Genomic DNA, 25,953 nt, shown 5'->3' on the forward strand with positions numbered 1-25,953 from the left:
TGTATGGGCACTGAAGCAGATTGTATGTGATGTCTTTTGCTCCACTGCACATAACAAAACAGCCCTTTGCAGGCAGAACAGCAATATCACCAGATCAAGCAATTTACAAATGAACAACCCTTGTGTATCCAATGCACCTACTGTATTTGTCTTGCTTCAAATTAAAAGTCAGCTATTCCTTATAGTCATGTCAGACTGTCAGCACTATCTTTGTTTTGAATTTTGACTTTTAATTTTCACACTGGATAGTTTACATGCAACAACTTCAAACGTATTATATTATTTTCACCAAACTGGTTCTGTCCAAGAAAAACTATCTGGTAGTCTCACATATCCACTAGGCCTAAATTGTAGGTCTACAATTACTATTAGGATACTGAATTGTCATGGATAGTGGATCTGTGCCTCCATCTAGTGATGATTTACAGGTATTGCTAAAAATAATGCACACATTAAATAAAGAGAATGCCCGCTGTGCAGTGCATACTTAAGTGGGTAAATGTATTTGTTATAATTTTGAATTTCCTCCAAATTACAGGGGAGCTCCATTCTGCAAATTCTCCTTGTAATATCCTCTCCTGTGTTAGATCCTTTTTGCTCCACCAACCCTCAAACCGCCACCACAAATGCACAGAAAGTGTTTATAGCTAAACGATATTACAATCTAAATAAATGTAATCTTATTCTTATTTTCTCTCTCTGATTAAATCATTGATTTGCTTAAATCCTTGAAAGGGTGATCCTCTTTCCAAATCAGTAATTTGACCCAGCAGCCAACATAGCAGTCTCCAGGCAACAAGATACTCAGAAAGTCATTACCTGCCTTGACTCCGTCATAGTTATCCAACAAAGGCTCTGTGACTCAAGCAATCGTGGGTTGATTTTTTAAATTTTTTTTTATCTTGGTCTGTCACTCGGTGTCCGAATAAACGATGGCTGGAGTGTGCGTTCCATCTGAGCCATCCTCTACGGATTTGCACCGGGTCAGACTTCTGCAATCAAATGTAAACCGAGTTAGTGCAAGATGGATGCACAGGCAAATGAACTTGCCCTGCGAGAGAGGTCCGGAGGGAAGATATTACTTTAAAAGTTTACTAGAACAACAGAGGAGTGCATTCTCGAAATTCAACCTACTGGCCCATCCACCTGCGGACAACGCGCCCTTGGCGCCTTTACGAGATGAGGTCTTGTTGATTGATCCGTGCTCTGGCCATCTAAGTGCGGGGGCTGAGGTGGATTTGTCAACTAAAGGAAGACCTCAATTTATAGATATCCCTTATATTCCGTCTGGATTATGGGTCGCCGCCGGTTCCAGAGAAAGGCCCCAGACTCCTTCAGTCAGGCCATCAGCCTGCGACCTGTCAGAAAACAAGGCATGGAACTCAAGGACAATGCCAGACGCAGCTCTTCGGGCCAGTCTTGGAGGTACAAATTTAAACTAACCTAGGCCTAATTATAAAGTTAAATGTCAAGTACACTTATAAGGCTAACAGTATAGCATAATACACATAAGCCGACCCAATTCTTTAGGCAAATTTATTTATTTTAGTTATAAAGACTGTATGTATATAAATCCAACATTTCACTGTAGCCTACTATGCCAAATAGGCTTGCAGTTTCCCGCACTTTACTAGCCTGATATGTCGTCAACAGGTTGGACAAGTCATTCGAAGGTGAAACCAGGGCCTCCCAAAATGCCATGTACCTTGAAATCCTTCAGTTTTTTCCCTGAAAGAGATAACCTGGTATAACCTCAAGCGTTTACATAATGATACATTTTAAACGGTTTCAAAGCAGTGAAGTGAAATCTTGTTGATTGTTTATGTGTTTGATTTTGAAGGATGTCAGCCCCTCTGGCCCCAGTCAGTGGATAGAGAAGGCAGCACAACGTTATATCTACACTTCAGTGGCTCAGAGGTCAGGTGCCAACCAGGACCTTCATATTTTCTCCAAAACACATTGTGCAGCATAATATAGTCACTGTGTTCCATTCTGATATGTATCGTATGGTTTCTTTGACCTTGTGCATGATCAAGACATTGCAACCATAGCATCCAGTTATATTCTAACTTGTGTGCGCTTTTTTAATAAATCACAAACAGTGTAGGCCTAAGTGTGTCACCCTGCTTTGTCATATATTAACTTGCAGGGGCTATGAGGACGTCGGTTGGGACGCAAAATTACCGCGGCGCGTGAAGCCCCCAGCAACCACCCTTGAGAAAATGGCGGACCCTGTGAATCAGCATTTCACCCAGAAGTGTTACCACAGCAAACCAGAGCTGTGGCAGGTGAGTGCATGTGTTTGGAAAATACACAACACTGAAGTTAATTTAAATGCTGTCCATCCCAGTTGGAATGAGAGGATTTGGTTTTAATGGGACACCCTAAACTAACAAATAATGCAGAAATAGTGCTGCCTCTAACTCTTCTCTAAGGCGATTGGAGCCCATTGGAACAGACACCAGCTTCGTGCTAGGAATGAAGTGAGGAAACCTATAACATTGTGAGTGTTTTGGCCTAGCCTTATTTCATGATGTAATTACATGAACGGATTTTGCTAGATGCTCGTCTTGTTGAAAAAACAAGCCTGTTTCTTTGTTCTAAGATTGTTTCATTTTATTTCACAGCACCAGCCCCTGCCCAAACACCTGTCAAATTCCATTGTATGGGTAAGAAGTTCTAGCCTCTGTTTGTGCTCTTGCCAACATTTTGTATTTTACTATTTTTGTTATCTTTTTTTCACGTCAATTTGTTTTGTTTGTAGGTTCATGTGTAGGCTAAAGCAGTGCCTCTGAGGAAGAGTGAAAATGTGTCTCTGAGTGTGACTGGACGTGCTTGTTGTGTGTCCTCTTTATGTCATTGGAGTGGTGTGGTGGGGTCCATGAACATGGACAACATAGATAAGACAGGACATGACTTCTACCCCTTGACTATGCAGCGGACCACATTGCCCCCATACACTCCCACGGCACAGTATGTATCTTCATGATGTACCTTCGCTGATCATTATACCACACTTGCCCAATATAAGGGAAAGGGGGATACCTAGTCAGTTGTACAACTGAATGCGTTCAACTGAAATGTGTCTTCTGCATTTCACCCAACCCCTCTGAATCAGAGAGGTGCGGCGGGCTGCCATAATCGACATCCAATTCTTTGGCACCCGGGGGTTAACTGCCTTGCTCAGGAGCAGAACAACAGATTTTTACATTGTCAGCTCGGGGATTCGATCCAGCAACCTTTCAGTTACTGGCCCAACGCTCGAGCCACTAGGCTACCTTACACAAGATACCTTGACTAATAATACACTAAGCATTATTGGTGGCATTGAAGATTCTAGTAAGATTGGAATCACACACATTCAAACATATTATCTGTTTGTTTATAGTGTCATTCATTAAATTGTATTCTATTGGATATACACTACCGTACAAAAGTTTGGGGTCACTTAGAAATGTCCTTGTTTTTGAAAGAAAAGTACATTTTTTGTCCATTAAAATAAAATAAAATAGATCAGAAATACAGTGCCTTGCGAAAGTATTCGGCCCCCTTGAACTTTGCGACCTTTTGCCACATTTCAGGCTTCAAACATAAAGATATAAAACTGTATTTTTTTGTGAAGAATCAACAACAAGTGGGACACGATCATGAAGTGGAACGACATTTATTGGATATTTCAAACTTTTTTAACAAATCAAAAACTGAAAAATTGGGCGTGCAAAATTATTCAGCCCCTTTACTTTCAGTGCAGCAAACTCTCTCCAGAAGTTCAGTGAGGATCTCTGAATTATCCAATGTTGACCTAAATGACTAATGATGATAAATACAATCCACCTGTGTGTAATCAAGTCTCCGTATAAATGCACCTGCACTGTGATAGTCTCAGAGGTCCGTTAAAAGCGCAGAGAGCATCATGAAGAAGAAGGAACACACCAGGCAGGTCCGAGATACTGTTGTGAAGAAGTTTAAAGCCGGATTTGGATACAAAAAGATTTCCCAAGCTTTAAACATCCCAAGGAGCACTGTGCAAGCGATAATATTGAAATGGAAGGAGTATCAGACCACTGCAAATCTACCAAGACCTGGCCGTCCCTCTAAACTTTCAGCTCATACAAGGAGAAGACTGATCAGAGATGCAGCCAAGAGGCCCATGATCACTCTGGATGAACTGCAGAGATCTACAGCTGAGGTGGGAGACTCTGTCCATAGGACAACAATCAGTCGTATATTGCACAAATCTGGCCTTTATGGAAGAGTGGCAAGAAGAAAGTCATTTCTTAAAGATATCCATAAAAAGTGTCGTTTAAAGTTTGCCACAAGCCACCTGGGAGACACACCAAACATGTGGAAGAAGGTGCTCTGGTCAGATGAAACCAAAACTGAACTTTTTGGCAACAATGCAAAACGTTATGTTTGGCGTAAAAGCAACACAGCTCATCACCCTGAACACACTGTCAAACATGGTGGTGGCAGCATCATGGTTTGGGCCTGCTTTTCTTCAGCAGGGACAGGGAAGATGGTTAAAATTGATGGGAAGATGGATGGAGCCAAATACAGGACCATTCTGGAAGAAAACCTGATGGAGTCTGCAAAAGACCTGAGACTGGGACAGAGATTTGTCTTCCAACAAGACAATGATCCAAAACATAAAGCAAAATCTACAATGGAATGGTTCAAAAATAAACATATCCAGGTGTTAGAATGGCCAAGTCAAAGTCCAGACCTGAATCCAATCGAGAATCTGTGGAAAGAACTGAAAACTGCTGTTCACAAATGCTCTCCATTCAACCTCACTGAGCTCGAGCTGTTTTGCAAGGAGGAATGGGAAAAAATGTCAGTCTCTCGATGTGCAAAACTGATAGAGACATACCCCAAGCAACTTACAGCTGTAATCGCAGCAAAAGGTGGCACTACAAAGTATTAACTTAAGGGGGCTGAATAATTTTGCACGCCCAATTTTTCAGTTTTTGAACTGTTAAAAAAGTTTGAAATATCCAATAAATGTCGTTCCACTTCATGATTGTGTCCCACTTGTTGTTGATTCTTCACAAAAAAATACAGTTTTATATCTTTATGTTTGAAGCCTGAAATGTGGCAAAAGGTCGCAAAGTTCAAGGGGGCCGAATACTTTCGCAAGGCACTGTACAGTGTAGATATTGTAAACGTTGCAAATGACTATTGTAACTAAAAATGGCAGATTTTTTATGGAATATCTACATAGGCGTACAGAGGCCCATTATCAGCAACCATCACTCCTGTGTTCCAATGGCACGTTGTGTTAGCTAATCCAAGTTTGTCATTTTAAAAGGCTAATTGATCATTAGAAAACACTTTTGCAATTATGTTAGCACAGCTGCAAACTGTTTTTCTGAATAAAGAAGCAATATAGCTGGCCTTCTTTAGATTAGTTGAGTATCTGGAGCATCAGCATTTGTGGTTTCGATTACAGGCTCAAAGAGGCCCAGGTGCACAACTGAGCAAGAGGACAAGTACATTAGAGTTTCTAGTTTGAGAAACAGACGCCTCACAAGTCCTCAAGACTGGCAACTTCATTAAATAGTACCCGTAAAACACCAGTCTCAACGTCAACAGTGAAGTGGGAACTCCGGGATGATGGCCTTCTAGGCAGAGTTCCTCTGTCCAGAGTCTGTGTTCTTTTGCCCATCTTAATATTTAATTTTTTTGGCCAGTCTGAGATATGGCTTTTTCTTTGCAACTCTGCCAACTCTGCCTAGAAGGCCAGCATCCCAGAGTCACCTCTTCACTGTTGACATTGAGACTGGTGTTTTGCTGGTACTATTTAATGAAGCTGCCAGTTGAGGACTTGTGAGGCATCTGTTTCTCAAACTAGCCAATCTTGTCCTCTTGCTCAGTTATGCACCAGGGCCTCCCACTCCTCTATCTATTCTGGTTAGATCCAGTTTGCACTTTTCTGTGAAGGGAGTAGTAAACAGCATTGTATGAGATCTTCAGTTTCTCTGCAATTTCTCGCATAGAATAGCCTTCATTTCTCAGAACAAGAATAGACTGACGAGTTTCAGAAGAAAGTACTTTGTTTCTGGACATTTTGAGCCTGTAATCGAGCCCACAAATGCTGATGCTCCAGATACTCAACTCCAAATGCTGATGCTCCAGATACTCAATACTCAACCTGAAGAAGGCCAGCTTTATTGCTTCTTTAATCAGAAAAACAGTTTGCAGCTGTGCTAACATAATTGCAAAAGGGTTTTCTAATGTCCAATTAGCCTTTTAAAATGACACACTTGGATTAGCTAACACAACGTGCTGTTGGAAAGCAGGAGTGATGGTTGCTGATAATGGGCCTCTGTACGTCTATGTAGATATTCCATACAAAATCTGCCGTTTCCAGCTACAATAGTCAGTTACAACATTAACAATGTCTATGCTGTATTTCTGATACATTTTTAATTTTATTTTAATGGACAAAAAAAATGTGCTTTTCTTTAAAAAAAACAAGGATATTTCTAAGTGACCTCAAACTTTTGAACGGTAGTGTATGTCAATTTTTTCCCATTGTACAGTGGACTGTATGCAATTTATGAATAATGTACAAATGTACAATATTTTTGTCCCAGCCGCCCCACCATCCCTGGCTATACCGGCAAGGCTCACTGTGATGGTGCTCGGTCCTCTGGGTTCAGTCTGCCTCTTCTACCCAGCTCTGCCCCATGGTGAGTCCCTAGTACCCTACATGTAGTCATACACAATGATTCATTACCATATTACATATATGTCAACCTCATTCAGCTGTGTGGGACATACAGTATGTGAAACAAGTGTTTTTTTCCCATTCACATTGGACGAGGGTTACCACTATAATCCATTAGAGGGCATCCTGAACTCTCTAACAACATCTGCCGCAGGCTACGTCGATGACTGTGAACCCCAAGGCATCCATGGGCTTGCCAGTGATTAGACCGACAATTCCTTGATAACAAAATTAATGTTTTTAATAGTGTGGGCCCTATGGTACCTTTATTTCACAAAGGAATGTTCTGTTTTGTCCTTGAGCGACGCTATATATACAAAAGTATGTGGACACCCCTTCAAATTAGTCAATTTGTCTCTTTCAGCCACACCCGTTGCCGACAGGTATATAAAATCGAGCCCACAACCATGCAATCTCCATAGACAAACATTGGCAGTAGAATGGCCTTACTGAAGAGCTCAGTGACTTTCAACGTAGCACCATCATAGGATGCCCCCTTTCCATCAAGTCAGTTAATCAAGTTTGTGCTCTGCTAGAGAGCTGCCCTGGTCAACTGTAAATGCTGTTATTGTGAAGTGGAAATGTCTAGGAGCAACAATGGCTCAGTTGTGAAGTGGTAGGCCACACAAGCTCACAGAATGGGACCGCCGTGTGCTGAAGCGCGCAGCATGTAAAAATCGTCTGTCCTCGGTTGCAACACTCACTAGAGAATTCCAAACTGCCTCTGGAAGCAACATCAGCACAATAACTATTCGTCGGGAGCTTCATGAAATGGGTTTCCATGGCCGAGTAGCCACACACAAGCCTAAGATCACCATGCGCAATGACAAGCGTTGCCTGGAGTGGTGTAAAGCTCGCCGCCATTGGACTCTGGAGCAGTGGAAACCCTTTCTCTGGAGTGATGAATCACGCTTCACCATTTGCAGTCCAACTGACAAATCTGGGTTTGGCAGATGTCAGGAGAAAGCTACCTACCCGAATGCATAATGCCAACTGTAAAGTTTGGTGGAGGAGGAATAATGGTCTGGAGTTGTTTTTCATAGTTCAAGCTTGGCCCCTTAGTTCCAGGAAAGGAAAATCTACAGTATACAATAACATTCTAGGCGATTCTGTGCTTTCAACTATGTGGCAACAGTTTGGGGAAGGCCCTTTCCTGTTTCAGCATGACAATGTCCCGGTGTACAAAGCGAGATCCATAAAAAAAATAGTTTGTCAAGATCGGTGTGGAAGAACTTGACTGGCCTGCACAGAGCCCCTGACCTCAACCCTATCGAAAACCTTTGGGATGAATTGGAATACCGGCTGCGAGCCAGGCCTAATCGCCCAACATCAGTGCCACGAACGACCTCACTAATGCTCTTGTGGCTAAATGGAAGCAAGTCCCTGCAGCAATGTTCCAACATCTAGTGGAAATCTTTCCCAGAAGAGTGGAGGCTTGTAGCAGCAAAGGGGAGACCAACTCCATAATAATGCCCATTGTTTTGGAATGAGATGTTCAATGAGCACATACTTTTGGTCATGTAGTGTATATCAGTTCAGAACCACAGCAGGTAGAGGAAAAATATGTTTTTATTTAAATAATAATCCTGCAAAAAAAAAATCAAATTCGAAACAACAAACTTCAAATAAAAATATAGTTATTTTGAATTGTGACATGATAGCTCAAAAATCATATACTGTATTATTTAAAATGTTAAGGAGTTCTGAATACAATCTAAGCAGCTAGTTACCAATCGTATCACTTGGAAGTTTTGGGAATTAAAGCTGATCCACATGACTACTTGTTTATCAAATGGAGAATTCGTATTGGCTCAAGCTTTTCAAGTCCTGTAGCAATCAGCACCAAGCAAAGAGTTTGGGCCTTAGTTATACAAGTTTTCTAAAGGTTCCCCCAGTATTGTTGCCCGAACACAATATGGATGTTTTGAGAATGTGTTTAGGATGACTTTTGTGTCCCCAATATACCCATAGGAACCATGTTTCTTTCATTAATGATTGTATGCAGTATGACAATATCCCATACTAACCGCAATATAAATACTCTGCTGTACATTGTAGCTGAAGATTAGATATCCAACTATTACTAAAATGAAAATAACTGCTTGCAGTTTGAAATTAAAAGTATTTATGTGGTTACATTTAATTTCACCATGAAATCTAAATTCCATGTAATAACATGGTATCTGTGCGACGCCCATTTAAAATGTGGGGAATACCTTTAGTTTTTAAATGAACCAAGGCCGGGTTCAAATCCAATCAGCAGCAGATCCACGTTATAGCGCGCTTTACATTTATAGGTCATTTCCGATTGAGCAGACGTATGCATCTTTTATCGTGAATGTGGTCTCTGTGAACGTGGGAACATTGTCTTTAAAAGGTGCTATTGCTGTCAATGCGCAGTAAGATTGAATCCCGGGCCTAAATGTTTCTGTTAAGAAGGACAGTAAACTGAGGGCAAATTGCAATCTTATAAGTACTGTATCCAGGCCCGGCTTTAGGATATGTCTGAGGAGTTATTTTAAATCCTTGGGAGGCACAACTAGTATCACTTTCGAGTCCTAATATAACAAGGCAGATTGGTCCTACTGTAACGAGTGCGCTGAGAGTTGGGAAACAAGTTCAGGGAGTGAGTGTTTTAATAAGTAAATTAAACAATAAACATGTAACACAAACCGACATGAAAACAGAGTCAATAACACCTGAGGAATCAGATATAGGGAAGACAATTAAGGAGGTGATGGAGTCCAAGTGAGTGTCATGAGGCGCAGGTGCGCGAGACGATGGTGACAGGTGTGCGGGATAATCAGCAGCCTGATGACCTAGAGGCCAGAGAGGGAGTATACAGTGGGGCAAAAAAGTATTTAGTCAGCCACCAATTGTGCAAGTTCTCCCACTTTAAAAGATGAGAGAGGCCTGTAAAATCACATTGTAGGATTTTTTATGAATTTATTTGCAAATTATGGTGGAAAATAAGTATTTGGTCAATAACAAAAGTTTATCTCAATACTTTGTTATATACCCTTTGTTGGCAATGACAGAGGTCAAACGTTTTCTGTAAGTCTTCACAAGGTTTTCACACACTGTTGCTGGTATTTTGGCCCATTCCTCCATGCAGATCTCCTCTAGAGCAGTGATGTTTTGGGGCTGTTGCTGGGCAACACGGACTTTCAACTCCCTCCAAAGATTTTCTATGGGGTTGAGATCTGGAGACTGGCTAGGCCACTCCAGGACCTTGAAATGCTTCTTACAAAGCCACTCCTTCGTGGGATCATTGTCATGCTGAAAGACCCAACCACGTTTCATCTTCAATGCCCTTGCTGATGGAGGGAGGTTTTCACTCAAAATCTCACGATACATTCATTCTTTCCTTTACACGGATCAGTCGTCCTGGTCCCTTTGCAGAAAAACAGCCCCAAAGCATGATGTTTCCACCCCCATGCTTCACAGTAGGTATGCTGCAACTCAGCATTCTTTGTCCTCCAAACACGACGAGTTGAGTTTTTACCAAAAAGTTATATTTTGGTTTCATCTGACCATATGACATTCTCCCAATCTTCTTCTGGATCATCCAAATGCTCTCTAGCAAACTTCAGACGGGCCTGGACATGTACTGGTTTAAGCAGGGGGACACGTCTGGCACTGCAGGATTTGAGTCCCTGGCGGCGTAGTGTGTTACTGATGGTAGGCTTTGTTACTTTGGTCCCAGCTCTCTGCAGGTCATTCACTAGGTCCCCCCGTGTGGTTCTGGGATTTTTGCTCACCGTTCTCATTTTGAGCCCCAGATCGAGGGAGATTATCAGTGGTCTTGTATGTCTTCCATTTCATAATAATTGTTCCCACAGTTGATTTCTTCAAACCAAGCTGCTTACCTATTGCAGATTCAGTCTTCCCAGCCTGGTGCAGGTCTACAATTTTGTTTCGGGTGTCCTTTGGCAGCTCTTTGGTCTTGGCCATAGTGGAGTTTGGAGTGTGACTGTTTGAGGTTGTGAACAGGTGTCTTTTATACTGATAACAAGTTCAAACAGGTGCCATTAATACAGGTAACGAGTGGAGGACAGAGGAGCCTCTTAAAGAAGAAGTTACAGGTCTGTGAGAGCCAGAAATCTTGCTTGTTTGTAGGTGACCAAATACTTATTTTCCACCATAATTTGCAAATAAATTCATTAAAAATCCTACAATGTGATTCTCTGGATTTTTTCTTCTCATTTTGTCTGTCATAGTTGAAGTGTTCCTATGATGAAAATTACAGGCCTCTCTCATCTTTTTAAGTGGGAGAACTTGCACAATTGATGGCTGACTAAATACTTTTTTGCCCCACTGTACATGACACGTACTGCTGTTTAAATGTACAAAAAATGTATCTGAAATGTAACCGGACACATCAACAACTGTTGTTTTTTAGAACTGTTGTTTTATACAATTGTGTTATATAAATACAAGGAAGATATGCGCCCCCGCTATGACATAAGTGTGTCTAAAATGCAGCCGTAGCTGCCATAGGCCTACACATAATTTGCGCCTACCGACACGCACAGATCAGCTCGACAGAATGAGCACCACTACCCTATCAAAGATTCTTATGAAGCTTCATGGCTTCAACTTGAATCATTACAACTATATGCTACATTTCTGTCGAATTTGTGACGCTACACAATGTGCGCAACCTACAGTAAGCCATGCCGCCACTTCTCCAGGTGTGCAATATTTTCTGTGGGAGAGTTTCAGAAAAGCAAACTAAATTTAACTTAGTGCATATTCTATATTCATAGCCAATTTGCCATTTCCTACCTGACAGTAGCCTATTTGAATCTGCCGTGAATAACAGTAAATGCCCATTCACATTCAGAAAGCAACACACACGCGCACACACACGCTAAAGCAAGAGAGCAGGGAGGTTTTGAAAAAGTAGGCTGTGTGTCGTTTTCATACTATTGACATCACTTGTACAGTAGCCTATCACACAATGACTGTGTGTAATGAAAATGAATGACGACAGAGGGAACTTCTTTGAGTAGGCTAGGCACAGCAATGGTCCTGTACTACTGCGACATCCAAAATGTACAAAAATGTAGGCCTATCTGAAATGCAGCCATATACACAAACGTTTTTATTTTTCCGCAAGAAAGCACACAATGTTGAAGAGAAGCCCCACAAAGACTGGCAGGCCAAGATGCGCTCATTAAACAGCACACACCATACCCATCGATTCAGGACCACGGACAGAAGGCTACCGCCAGTCAGCGCGATGAAAGGATGCGCTGCCAATTTCAGCACCACCGCAGTGGACAGCCAGGACAGTAGGAGGACCGCGCCAGGGCTCACCTCAGAGCACAACAAGAGGCTTCATTGGTCATTGTCCCTATACCCATAAAATAACGCAAAGCTGAGAATGTTAAAGCTCACTGAACCCTACAATGAAGCAATTAGGGTTGCAAACCGTTGGTAATTTACCAAAGTTACCAAATATACACATTAAGAACACCTGCTGTTTCCGTGACATAGACTGGCCAGGTGAATACAGGGGAAAGCTATGATCACTTATTGATGTCGCTTGTTAAATCCACGTCAATCAGTGTAGGTGAAGGGGAGAAGACAGGTTAAAGGATTTTTAATCCATGTGACAACTAAGACATGGATTGTGTATGTGTGCCATTCAGCCCTACGGGGTATGGTATTAGGTATGGTATTAGAATTGCGCCTCCCGGGTGGCGCAGTGGTCTAAGGCACTGCATTGCAGTGCAAGCTGTGCTACCAGATATACATTCTGGGTTCGGGCCCATGCCCTGTCGCAGCCGGCCGCGACCGGGAGGTCCATGGGGCAACGCACAATTGGCCCAGCGTCGTCCGGGTTAGGGAGGGTTTGGCCAGCAAGGATATCCTTGTCTCATCGTGCACTAGTGACTCCTGTGGAGGGTCAGGCGCAGTGCACACTGACCAGGTCGCCAGGTGTACGGTGTTTCCTCCGACACATTGGTGCGGCTAGCTTCCGGGTTGGATGTGCATTGTGTCAAGAAGCAGTGCGGCTTGGTTGGGTTGTGTTTTGGAGGACGCATGGCTCTCGACCTTCACCTCTCCCGAGTCCGTACGGGACTTGCAGCGATGAGACAAGACTGTAACTACTACCAATTGGATGCCATGAAATTGCGGAGAAAAAAGGGGTGAAAAAAAGAATGTTCCACTACCCAAAGGACTTCCAGCCAACTGTGGGAAGCATTGGAATCTACATTGGTCAGCATCCCTTTGATACTCTTTCGACACCTTGTAGAGTCCATTCCCCAACCAATTGAGGCTGTTCTGAAAGCAAAAGGGGGTGCAACTCAATATTAAGAAGATGTTCCTAATGTTTTGTACACCTCAGTGTATATAAATTCCCATAGATTTCTATAGTAACCTGTTAATTACCAGTGTTTCCGAAAATTCCTGTAACTTTGGTCAATTAATGGGAGTTTTGCAACCCTACGATTGAAACATTTCCAAACTCTAAGTGGGTCCCACAGACAGACATCTCTCTCTCCCTCCTTCTCTCTCCCCCTGTCTCTCTCTACCTCTTCTTTATTCCCCCTTCTCTTCTTTCACCTCCTCCACTCTCTCTCTTTGTCTCTTCCTCTCTCTTCCTCTCTCTCCCCTCCCTTTACCTGTCTCCCCCTCACCCCTATACCTCTCTCTCATCTCTCCCCCTCCCTCCTTTAACCTATTCTCTCTCTCCCCTCCCTTAATGTGTCCCCCCTCCTTCCTTTACTCTCTCCCTCTCTCTCTCTCTTTCTCTGTCTGAGTCTCACCAATTTACCCATTGCAGCCGTATCACCAACTTGTTTGCCTTAAAATGCAGTGTATTGACTTATATGTCAACTACCTTGATGCATATCTATGTGTCACTATGCTTGACACATATCTTTTTGCATTGAACGCAATGTATCAACTAATGGGTCGTGACTCCTGATACATCTATTTTTGTCAATGCGGCACAGACTGACGCTTATCAGTGACATTGTGTGTCGCAGACCGGTGTCGGTGAAGTAAGGACCGTAAAAACCTCAGGCGAACTTCCATGTGAAGTTTTGTTTCCCATGTTTCTGTTAGATCCGCATCACCCATAATGCTTGTCAGCTTTTGTGTCGCTTTTGAAAAGAAAAAAAAAAACGGTTGGTGGCTAGCACATGACAGTGTCCCCTAAAAAGACTTCACAGCGACTGTTGTGACACAGGAAAAACAATGGTTGACATTGGCACAGAGGGAGCAGAACCACACCATGAAAAGAAAAATCAGGAAGAAAGAAGCGTTCATCATACTGCCAATCTTATAATGATAATAATACATGCCATTTAGCAGATGCTTTTATCCAACGCGACTTAGTCTCTTAAATATTGAAGTGTTTTACTTATACAAACTTTCATCCTTATTTCATAATGAACAGAAACAGTATGCACGGCTACTTCTTTGTATGTTGAAGTCAATATGAAACCCAGATAGATCATTTTAAACTGTACTCAAATTACAAAAGAAGAAGACCACAAATAATGATTAGAATTGGAATCTATGTAGCAGTATCAAATGGAACATGTATGGCATACTATAGTCTACTATAACAAATAAGCAGAGGAAAACCATCCCCCAAAGTCAGGGAGTCTTGTGTGTCTGTTGTCCAGGATGTAGAAACCTGTTTCCTAGTTGGGCCCCAGTTGAGCGAATTTTACTGGCTTTTGGAGCAGCTCTCTCCAGATGGTTGAATCCAAAGCAGCTCGTGGTAATGGTGGTTTTTCACAACCCAGGTCCATTTTCCTGGTGCCCAACGCCCTGTGAGATCTGTTTCCTCTACTGATTAAGGCTGGCCTCCCATCTTTTTTTCCAAAAAACTAAGCAAAAAGACATGTTCTCGGGTTGATTGATTGTCGCCGCCAACATTCAGAGGCCTCTGGACTCTGGCTGATACTGTCGTTCTGATCGTGCCTTTTCCCTCCAATTATTGTCACAATCGCTTACAAGCATTTTTTGGGAACAGTGTTGTCCATTTTCAAAACAGTGTACTTAAGACACAGAACTCCGTGGACGTTTGCAAAACAGGAAATGCATTTTCAAAAATGCATTTGCCTTCTCAAAGCATAAATACATTCATCAAACCTATATGATAAAGCGCAAAGAGTAGAACTAAAAAGTAGAACCAACTCACCTGCTTTTACACTATGATTGGACTATTTTACAATATTCAAACAGGAGCTCAGTTCACATAACAGGGTTGACCTTGAACCTGAGGGACAAATGTAAATAAATCACAGTAAATACGTTTAAATCTTTAGAAATACTTTCCCAAAGGAACAAAACAACTAGGACTTTACGATGGGGATTTACAGAGAAAACAAATCATTTATTTGAAAGGAAAGCACAATGCTTTTGGTCATTAGACCATTTTTTAACACGGATCCAACTGTTAAATGTAGTGTTTTCTGAAAATGCACAGACATAATGTTTGAAGGACATAAAAGGAACTATATTCGTGGAACGGCCCACTTAAAGTGGTAAAGCTTTCTGATCCCTACAATATATATACAATATATAACAAAAGCAGCGGCATCCGCCGTACACGCGGTAAATCAATTAGTCTAATTCATTTGATCAATGCAATTTCATCTTTGTAGACTGCAACCACCACATAATTGTTCACTCAACCCCCCGCGCAGAGCACAAATTAATGCTGCTAATTACAACTTCCTCGTCTTCTTCAATTACATTTGCCTCCACAGTTCACCACACACTAAAAATGTATGGAACAAACTGACCAGGCCCTGTCACACTCCCAGTGGTTGTGGTGTTGCACCTTGTGGAGGGTTTGTGGCCACTTGTCTGCTTCTATCCATCTGCTTCTATTCGTCTACTTTCTAATTTGACATTTCTTCATTGCTGGTTCTGTTGTGTTTGGTGGCCAGCTGGCTGTGGCTATCATGGTGGCATTCGGTTTTGATGTGTCACTGTTGGCGCGTAAAGCTGGAGCTTGGGTTGGTGGTAAGTGCGGGAGGAGAGAGAGACAAAGGTGGGTCCATGCCTCATTATAAAGGGACCCAGGCAGGTGCACCCGTGAGGGCAATCAGAGACAACCAAACCGGGGTTGAGTTCGGTATTACAGAATGGTGTGCAACGTTGAATTCAACGGAAACGGTACTGTACTGAATGACTAGTTGGAAAATGTTGTGATTATGGTGACCCAGAGGCTAGTTACCATATAGTGTGCTGCACAAGTTTTGCAATTTCAGATGGTCACACCCATATTGATCAGGTCAGACCTCGCCACAACCACCAGACATGAGCAAACGTACCTCAAAGGCTGTTGAAGAACGGTGCACACTGTTTTGGAGAAATGTGTTGTTTAGTACAAGCTATCACGCAACATAGCAAACATTGAAGCGAAACTGAAGGCACCCCAGAGTTGGCCTCACACACAAAGGGTCGGGTTAACAGCATGAACTTGACACATCGTATACAAATCATAATAGCCCCTTTTCCCACATATGACATAAAATCCTTGAAAGTTCCCAAGGTTCCGGTAGTTTACTGGTACATTTCTAAAGTTACTGTTAATATTCCCTCCCTTTGCAACCCTAAGAGCAATCAAATGGAACCTAATGTAACTATCACTCAATCCTCCTTTCTCCTTCACTCTCCCAAATTGGCAGCCATGATTAAAGTTCAAGTTGAAGTTGTTGGACATAAGGAGGCTTTTATAATAGGGACCTTGCAGCAGTCAAAGTAGATATACTAAATATACACAAACAACAGCCCAAAAGAAATAACCTCTGTATCAGGCTTAATCTGTCCTATCTACACAGAAATAGGTAGAGGGCAAGACTGTGCAGACTGTGTCGTCTTGATTCAGAATCTGCCTAACAGGACCTCAAAAGCCTTGTTCACGCTGTAGGCCTTAATGCTCAAATCTGTTTTATTTTTTCAAATCCAGTTTTGTAATTCTGACAGCAAGTTACGAGTGATCAAATTGTATTTGTGTGTTTAGACTGTGGTCATTTGCTGACATGGCTATGCTAGTTGTCATGGTAATGGCCGGTGTGTGTCCAGTTGCATAGGCTGAGGGGTGGTGGTGCTTGTGCTTCCTCCGACTCAGACGTTGCTTGGTAGCAAGCTTTGGTTACAACAATGCTGGCCATGGAAGTCTCCCAGTTGCTTTGAATGTTCGAAATCATAGTGTAAGAACACTTTTAAAGCCTCAAAGGATAAGTCCTTTTTGGCTAGCCACAGCAGTCAACTAGCTAGATAGGTAGCTGTTTAGCTTGCTAGCACATTCCCTCATTTGTTTGTAAACAATTAGCAAGGTAGTTACAGTACCTACCACATGTTCTTGTCAAACTGTCAACAGACTACAGGTAAATCCCAACATATTGTCTTGATAGGGCGTTGGGCCACCACAAGCCGCCACAACACCTTCATTGAGCATTGGCATAGATTCTACTGTCTGGAACTCAATCTGAGAAATGTGACACCATTCTTCCCAGGAAATTCCATCATTTGGTGTTTTGTTAATGTTGGTGGAAAACGATATCTCAGGCACCGCTCCGCAATCTCCCATAGGAATTGAATTGGGTTAAATCTGGTGACTTTAGACGGCATATAGTGAGACATCAGTAAGTTGAGCAGTCTTCGCCACTGAAGCTCCTGCCAAACGTGCCCCAACAATCACACCAGTCACTGAGATCTCTTCTTCTAGCCATGGTAGCCAAAATAATGGGAAACTAGGCCTGCCCAGAATTTTTACTCATAACCCTAAGCATGCTTTCAATATACTTTGTATCCCTCATTTACTCAAGTGTTTCCTTTATTTTGGCAGTTAGCTGTTGGTACCGAGATATGCAGCCACAAGTCGCATGGCCGGTATTCAGATTTGTATCTAATTTCAAACCACCTGCGAAGGTGGTTTGAAATGTGGCTTGGAATATCTGATTCCATGTGCTTTTTGGCTGTTCAGATTGAAGGAAAAAGATCTGATTAGAATCGGATATACAAAAAAATGTATTTGTGTCACTTCAAACTGCTAGTGTGAACAGGGCCGGTACGTACTGTATACTCACTTGGCACCTACCAGGACCATTCAATTACGCAATTGGCAATTGAAGAGTTTATTTCCAAAATGCTATCTACACCAATTTTTCACATTTGTGTTTTTTCATCAGAAATAATTGCTTATGGGTACATTCATGTGTGTATAAAATATTACTGTTCTCAGATTTTGTATTCATAGATGTTAGATGTGTATGAAAATTTATTTTTTTTTGCTTAATTTTTATATATCCATTGTTTAGCTGGAATTGAATGTTCGTATGCTGTATATTTTACTGTGTTATGTGGTTGTCTCACCTAGCTATCTAAAGAAGAATGCACTTACTGTGTGTCACTCTAGATAACAGCATCTGCTAGAATTACCAAAATGTAAAATGTACATGTTTTACATATACAGTGCATTCGGGAAGTATTCAGACCCTTCACTTTTTCCACATTTTGTTACGTTACAGCCTTGTTGAAAAATGTATTTAAAAAAAAAAATCCTCATCAATCTACACACAATACCCATAATGACAAAGCGAAAACAGGTTTTTAGAAATGCCTTATTTACACAACTATTCAGACCCTTTTTGCTATGAGACTCAAAATTGACCTCAGGTGCATCCTGTTTCCATTGATCATCCTTGAGATGTTTCTACAACTTGATTGGAGTCCACCTGTGGTAAATTCAATTGATTAGACAAGCATGTCAGAGCAAAAACCAAGCCATGAGGTCAAAGGAATTGTCCGTAGAGCTCCGAGACAGGATTGTGGCATTCTTAAATGGAAGAAGTTTGGAACCACCAAGACTCTTCCTAGAGCTGGCCACCCACCCAAACTGAGCAATTGGGGGAGAAGGGCCTTGGTCAGGGAGGTGACCAAGAACCTGACAGATCTTCAGAGTTCCTCTGTGGAGATGGGAGAACCTTCCAGAAGGACAACCATCTCTGCAGCACACCACCTATCAGGCCTTTATGGTAGAGTGGCCAGGCGGAAGCCACTCCTCAGTAAAAGGCACATGACAGCCCTCTTAGAGTTTGCCAAAAGGCACTTAAAGGACTTTCAGAACATGAGAACAAGATTCTCTGGTCTGATGAAACCAAGATTGAACTCTTTGGCCTGAATGCCAAGCGTCATGTCTGGAGGAAACCATGCACCGCTCATCACCTGGTCAATACCACTCCTTCGGTGAAGCATGGTGGTGGCATCATCCTGCTGTAGGGATGTTTTTCAGTGGCAGGGACTGGGAGACTAGTCAGGATCAAGGGAAAGATGAACGGAGCTAAGTACAGAGAGATCCTTGATAAAACATGCTCCAGGGCGCTCAGGACCTCAGACTGGGCGTTCACCTTCCAACAGTACAACGACCCTAAGCACACAGCCAAGACAATGCAGGAATGGCTTTGTGACAAGTCTCTGAATGCCCTTGAGTAGCCAAGCCAGAGCACGGACTTAAACCTAATCGAACATCTCTCGTGACCTGAAAATATCTGTGCAGCAATGCTCCCCATCCAACCTGACAGGGCTTGAGAGGATCTGCAGAGAAGAATGGGAGAAACTCCCCAAATACAGGTGTGCCAAGCTGGTAGCGTCGTACCCAAGAAGACTCTAAGCTGCCAAAGGTGCTTCTGCAAAGTCCCAAGTAAAGGGTCTGAATACTTATCTAAATGTGATATTTGCGTTTTCTATTTTAAATACATTTGCAAAAATTTTAAAAATCTGTGTTTGCTTTGTCATTATGGGGAATTGTGTGTAGATTGATGAGCAAAATATTTTTTTTATAATACATTTTAGAATAAGGCTGTAACGTAACAAAATGTGAAGGGGTCTAAATACTGTCTGAATACACTTATTACTCATATTATACTTTTTTTTTAAATATTGATTTCCCTAATGTATCATTTGTACAGTTCTTTACACAGTACATTTGACTGTGTAAAACCTAGCAGTACGTCTTATTTCTCTGAGAATGAGGCAGATATGTACAATTTTGCACAAAGAAAACATGATTTTTTGTCCCTCTGAAATGAATACATGCCATGATTAGATAGTGAAAAAACACACCAATCTCTTTCATAATTCCTTTAAACAATAAAAGCTAATTTACCAACATTTCTGAAAATGGATATACAGTATACCATTTTGTAATGAAGCTCTTCAATTACAACCAATAAACCGGTTCTACAACGTAAAGGCGATTTCCACATCCCTTGTTACATTTGTAAATTTGTCGAAATCAGACTTAATCTTAATATTTCATCATCATTCATAATTGAACACAATTTAATTTACATCATAGTAAACTCATTCATATTAGTGTCCTCGCAGGAAGGGAGCGCACCCACAGACTAACAGCAAACAAGCACATTTTCAGAAAATAAAATTAGCTTATTCCTCAAGAGTCTATATAAACACACTCAGAAGAGAGGAAATGATAGGCCTAAAGGAAAATGTAACTTTGGTGCCTATCGTAGTCTACCAAACATGAAACAGAAATGTCTAAATGTTGTAATAAACGGTATGGAAATGGAATGAGGAAACGCTAGCAAGTATTGTATGCATTTTGAACTTGGGAAGGAAACATAAAAAAAATGTCGATGCGGAAACTCTCGTTTGGTGGGAGTTTGAAGGGTGCACAGGCGGAGAGACATGCCTAAGTGAGTCTTGGCCACAAGGCTGCTCTGTTACATAAACTCAAGAGCGACAGGGAAAGAAAATACGATGAACCCTTCAATGAGTGGCCTGGGAATATAACATAATTGATGTTCAAGGACATCTGACCTCCTTCACCTTGCCTTTGGCCCTCTTCACCCTGTCTTTGCCCCTCTTCCCCTTGCCGTTGCCCCTCTTTACCTTGCATTTGCCCCTCTTCACCCTTCCTTTGCCCCTCTTCCCCTTGCCTTTGCCCCTCTTCCCCTTGCCTTTGCCCCTCTTCACCCTGCCTTTGCCCCTCTTCACCCTGCCTTTGCCCCTCTTCCCCTTGCCTTTGCCCCTCTTCCCCTTGCCTTTGCCCCATCTTCACCTTGCCTTTGCCCCTCTTTCACCTTGCCTTTGCCCCTCTTCACCCTGCCTTTGCCCCTCTTCTCCTTGCCCTTGCCCCCACCTTGCCTTTGCCCGTCTTCACCTTGCCTTTGCCCCTCTTCCCCTTGCCTTTGCCCCATCTTCACCTTGCCGTTGCCCCCTTCACCTTGCCTTTGCCCCTCTTCACCTTGCCTTTGCCCCTCTTCACCCTGCATTTGCCCCTCTTCACCTTGACTTTGCCCCTCTTCACCTTGCCTTTGCCCCTCTTCACCCTGCCTTTGCCCCTCTTCACCCTTCCTTTGCCCCTCTTCCCCTTGCCTTTGCCCCTCTTCCCCTTGCCTTTGCCCCTCTTCACCCTGCCTTTGCCCCTCTTCACCCTGCCTTTGCCCCTCTTCACCCTGCCTTTGCCCCTCTTCACCTTGCATTTGCCCCTCTTCACCCTGCCTTTGCCCCTCTTCACCTTGCCTTTGCCCCTTTTCACCTTGCCTTTGCCCCTCTTCACCTTGCCTTTGCCCCATCTTCACCTTGCCTTTGCCCCTCTTCACCTTGCCTTTGCCCCTCTTCACCCTGCCTTCGCCCCTCTTCTCCTTGCCCTTGCCCCCACCTTGGCCTTTGCCCGTCTTCACCTTGCCTTTGCCCCTCTTCCCCTTGCCTTTGCCCCATCTTCACCTTGCCTTTGCCCCTCTTCACCTTGCCTTTGCCCCTCTTCACCTTGCCTTTGCCCCTCTTCACCTTGCCTTTGCCCCTCTTCACCCTGCATTTGCCCCTCTTCACCTTGCCTTTGCCCCTCTTCACCTTGCCTTTGCCCCTCTTCCCCTTGCCTTTGCCCCTCTTCACCTTGCCTTTGCCCCTCTTCACCCTGCCTTTGCCCCTCTTCACCCTGCCTTTGCCCCTCTTCACCTTGCCTTTGCCCCTCTTCGTCTTGCCTTTGCCCCTCTTCCCCTTGCCTTTGCCCCTCTTCACCTTGCCTTTGCCCCTCTTCACCTTGCCTTTGCCCCTCTTCACCCTGCCTTTGCCCCTCTTCACCTTGCCTTTGCCCCTCTTCACCCTGCTTTTGCCCCTCTTCCCCTTGCTTTTGCCCCTCTTCACCTTGCCTTTGCCCCTCTTCACCTTGCCTTTGCCCCATCTTCACCTTGCCTTTGCCCCTCTTCCCCTTGCCTTTGCCCCTCTTCCCCTTGCCTTTGCCCCTCTTCACCTTGCCTTTGCCCCTCTTCCCCTTGCCTTTGCCCCTCTTCCTCTTGCCTTTGCCCCTCTTCACCTTGCCGTTGGCCCTCTTCACCTTGCCTTTGCCCCTCTTCACCTTGCCTTTGCCCCTTTTCACCTTGCCTTTGCCCCTCTTCACCTTGCCTTTGCCCCATCTTCACCTTGCCTTTGCCCCTCTTCACCTTGCCTTTGCCCCTCTTCACCCTGCCTTTGCCCCTCTTCTCCTTGCCCTTGCCCCCACCTTGCCTTTGCCCGTCTTCACCTTGCCTTTGCCCCTCTTCCCCTTGCCTTTGCTCCATCTTCACCTTGCCTTTGCCCCTCTTCCCCTTGCTTTTGCCCCTCTTCCCCTTGCCTTTGCCCCTCTTTACCTTGCCTTTGCCCCTCTTCACCTTGCCTTTTGCCCATTTTCACCTTGCCTTTGCCCCTCTTCACCTTGCCTTTGCCCCTCTTCACCCTGCCTTTGCCCCTCTTCACCCTTCCTTTGCCCCTCTTCCCCTTGCCTTTGCCCCTCTTCCCCTTGCCTTTGCCCCTCTTCACCCTGCCTTTGCCCCTCTTCACCCTGCCTTTGCCCCTCTTCACCCTGCCTTTGCCCCTCTTCACCTTGCATTTGCCCCTCTTCACCCTGCCTTTGCCCCTCTTCACCTTGCCTTTGCCCCTTTTCACCTTGCCTTTGCCCCTCTTCACCTTGCCTTTGCCCCATCTTCACCTTGCCTTTGCCCCTCTTCACCTTGCCTTTGCCCCTCTTCACCCTGCCTTTGCCCCTCTTCTCCTTGCCCTTGCCCCCACCTTGGCCTTTGCCCGTCTTCACCTTGCCTTTGCCCCTCTTCCCCTTGCCTTTGCCCCATCTTCACCTTGCCTTTGCCCCTCTTCACCTTGCCTTTGCCCCTCTTCACCTTGCCTTTGCCCCTCTTCACCCTGCATTTGCCCCTCTTCACCTTGCCTTTGCCCCTCTTCACCTTGCCTTTGCCCCTCTTCCCCTTGCCTTTGCCCCTCTTCACCTTGCCTTTGCCCCTCTTCACCCTGCCTTTGCCCCTCTTCACCCTGCCTTTGCCCCTCTTCACCTTGCCTTTGCCCCTCTTCGTCTTGCCTTTGCCCCTCTTCCCCTTGCCTTTGCCCCTCTTCACCTTGCCTTTGCCCCTCTTCACCTTGCCTTTGCCCCTCTTCACCCTGCCTTTGCCCCTCTTCACCTTGCCTTTGCCCCTCTTCACCCTGCTTTTGCCCCTCTTCCCCTTGCTTTTGCCCCTCTTCACCTTGCCTTTGCCCCTCTTCACCTTGCCTTTGCCCCATCTTCACCTTGCCTTTGCCCCTCTTCCCCTTGCCTTTGCCCCTCTTCCCCTTGCCTTTGCCCCTCTTCACCTTGCCTTTGCCCCTCTTCCCCTTGCCTTTGCCCCTCTTCCTCTTGCCTTTGCCCCTCTTCACCTTGCCGTTGGCCCTCTTCACCTTGCCTTTGCCCCTCTTCACCTTGCCTTTGCCCCTTTTCACCTTGCCTTTGCCCCTCTTCACCTTGCCTTTGCCCCATCTTCACCTTGCCTTTGCCCCTCTTCACCTTGCCTTTGCCCCTCTTCACCCTGCCTTTGCCCCTCTTCTCCTTGCCCTTGCCCCCACCTTGCCTTTGCCCGTCTTCACCTTGCCTTTGCCCCTCTTCCCCTTGCCTTTGCTCCATCTTCACCTTGCCTTTGCCCCTCTTCCCCTTGCCTTTGCCCCTCTTCCCCTTGCCTTTGCCCCTCTTTACCTTGCCTTTGCCCCTCTTCACCTTGCCTTTGCCCCTTTTCACCTTGCCTTTGCCCCTCTTCACCTTGCCTTTGCCCCATCTTCACCTTGCCTTTGCCCCTCTTTCACCTTGCCTTTGCCCCTCTTTCACCTTGCCTTTGCCCCTCTTCACCCTGCCTTTGCCCCTCTTCTCCTTGCCCTTGCCCCCACCTTGCCTTTGCCCGTCTTCACCTTGCCTTTGCCCCTCTTCCCCTTGCCTTTGCTCCATCTTCACCTTGCCTTTGCCCCTCTTCCCCTTGCCTTTGCCCCTCTTCCCCTTGCCTTTGCCCCTCTTTACCTTGCCTTTGCCCCTCTTCACCTTGCCTTTGCTCCATCTTCACCTTGCCTTTGCCCCTCTTCCCCTTGCCTTTGCCCCTCTTCCCCTTGCCTTTGCCCCTCTTTACCTTGCCTTTGCCCCTCTTCACCTTGCCTTTGCCTCCCCTGTTGTCTTGTCATTTTTTCATCAATATGGCTATTTTCTCCTGCACCATTTGGTCTATCCACTGGAAACTCAAGAACAATATAGACACATACAGTATATAAAGAATCAGATTTTTTTATGTTAAAAAAATATATATAATTCAAGTATATTTCTATAGATGTTCAAAATAAACTGTTAATTACCATCGTTTCTGAAAATTACCAGGAGTTTTGCAACCCTACCATTGAAACATTTCCAAAATTAAAGTGGGTAAGTTAAATGCCGGGCCAATGTTTGTAAAGTCAGGACTGTAACTTTAGGTGAGCTCCATATATATATATATTAAAAAATCCCATTCATCGTAACTTATTACCTTTTTAATTGTGCAAATTGTTTCATTATTTTTTTGTATGGTCAGAGAGAGTTATGTTCACAGTTAAGTATGTGTTAGAATTCTGCTTTTAATATTATTTATGCTCCAACTAACTCCCTCAGTGTTGATGTGTTTCACAGGACCAATCAGGGTTTATGGAATCCTCCGGTTTATGCTCGCACTGCACCTCTGTCCAGAATGGTGACCACTGTGCCTCCACAAAACCCATTCCTACACTCCAAGCCACCAGTTTTTCCTATTTAATGCCTCTTCAAGAACACATGAGAAATATTAAACAAAGCGTATGAGAAACTTTGGAACGTGTAGTCGTCCATTTTATGCCATCCAATCTGTGTGTGTGAATAGATCTATAATGATGTGATGTCAATGACTGATTCTGGCGGAGTTGGAGAATAATGAAAGACCTCATTAGCATAATTCCCCTGATTTAGATGAGTGGTTTTGTGACTTCAGGGCTGTGAGCTTTTAGTTATCATTGTCCTCTCCAGCCTGCGCGCGCGCGTGTGTGTGTGCGTGCGTGCGTGTGTGTGTGTGAAGGTACAGTTGTTTAGCTGTCGAGAAGAGGCGTCCAGAGAATCCGGCCACGCAGCCACTCCGAATAAGAAAACAGTGAGAGCACTAACCAAAGACCCAGTTCTTTAGGAAGAATAAGAAATAAGAAATGTGTATGTGTGTGTAGTCAATGTAAATTTCCCCATAAGTTATCTATTTTACAGTAGGTATATCATGCAGGTATAACACTTACTGAGTAATAAAAATCTACACGGGTAATTTTTGAAGTGAACGCTTAGATCTGCAGTAAGGTGAATAAAAGACAGAGTGCTGTTACAGGTTCGTCTGTTGACAGGAAACTGGGGTGTGCGGCTTTCCTGTCTCTTGTCCATCATCTAATATGTGTTTCTGCGTTGAAAAGGGTCTTGCCAGGATTTAGCTCTGTGAGATTGACTCGAGAGGGTTGTAGAATGGGTTGGAGTAGTAAAAATTCTCCAAAAGTAATTTTGTTGCGCAGGGGTGGAAGGAATTGTAGAATGGGTTGGAAGAAATTCACAGTGAACTCAATCAAATAAAACTCTAGGATTTACCTTCAAAAAACAACAGACATGCTCCTCTTCAATACCACCCCATGGTTATGCACCATTAGAAATCAACATGTTCCTCTTCAATACCACCCCATGGTTATGCACCATTAGAAATCAACATGTTCCTCTTCAATACCACCCCATGGTTATGCACCATTAGAAATCAACATGTTCCTCTTCAATACCACCCCATGGTTATGCACCATTAGAAATCAACATGTTCCTCTTCAATACCACCCCATGGTTATGCACCATTAGAAATCAACATGTTCCTCTTCAATACCACCCCATGGTTATGCACCATTAGAAATCAACA

General features: G+C 43.9%; 1 protein-coding gene across 1 annotated transcript; it reads left to right on the top strand.

The window, feature by feature from the left end:
* Window positions 1–811: 811 nt before the first annotated feature.
* On the top strand, window positions 812–24,836 carry spata48 (spermatogenesis associated 48). Its single transcript, XM_036960844.1, has 8 exons — window positions 812–1,425; window positions 1,654–1,673; window positions 1,841–1,917; window positions 2,150–2,288; window positions 2,436–2,503; window positions 2,628–2,973; window positions 6,597–6,692; window positions 24,678–24,836. The coding sequence occupies exons 1-6, from the start codon at window positions 933–935 to the stop codon at window positions 2,671–2,673; spliced, it is 843 nt and encodes a 280-aa protein (XP_036816739.1). The 5' UTR covers window positions 812–932; the 3' UTR covers window positions 2,674–2,973; window positions 6,597–6,692; window positions 24,678–24,836.
* The last annotated feature ends 1,117 nt before the right edge of the window (window positions 24,837–25,953 follow it).

This window comes from Oncorhynchus mykiss, chromosome 23 (assembly GCF_013265735.2).
Source record: "Oncorhynchus mykiss isolate Arlee chromosome 23, USDA_OmykA_1.1, whole genome shotgun sequence".
In the NCBI taxonomy this organism is placed as follows: Eukaryota; Metazoa; Chordata; class Actinopteri; order Salmoniformes; family Salmonidae; genus Oncorhynchus; species Oncorhynchus mykiss.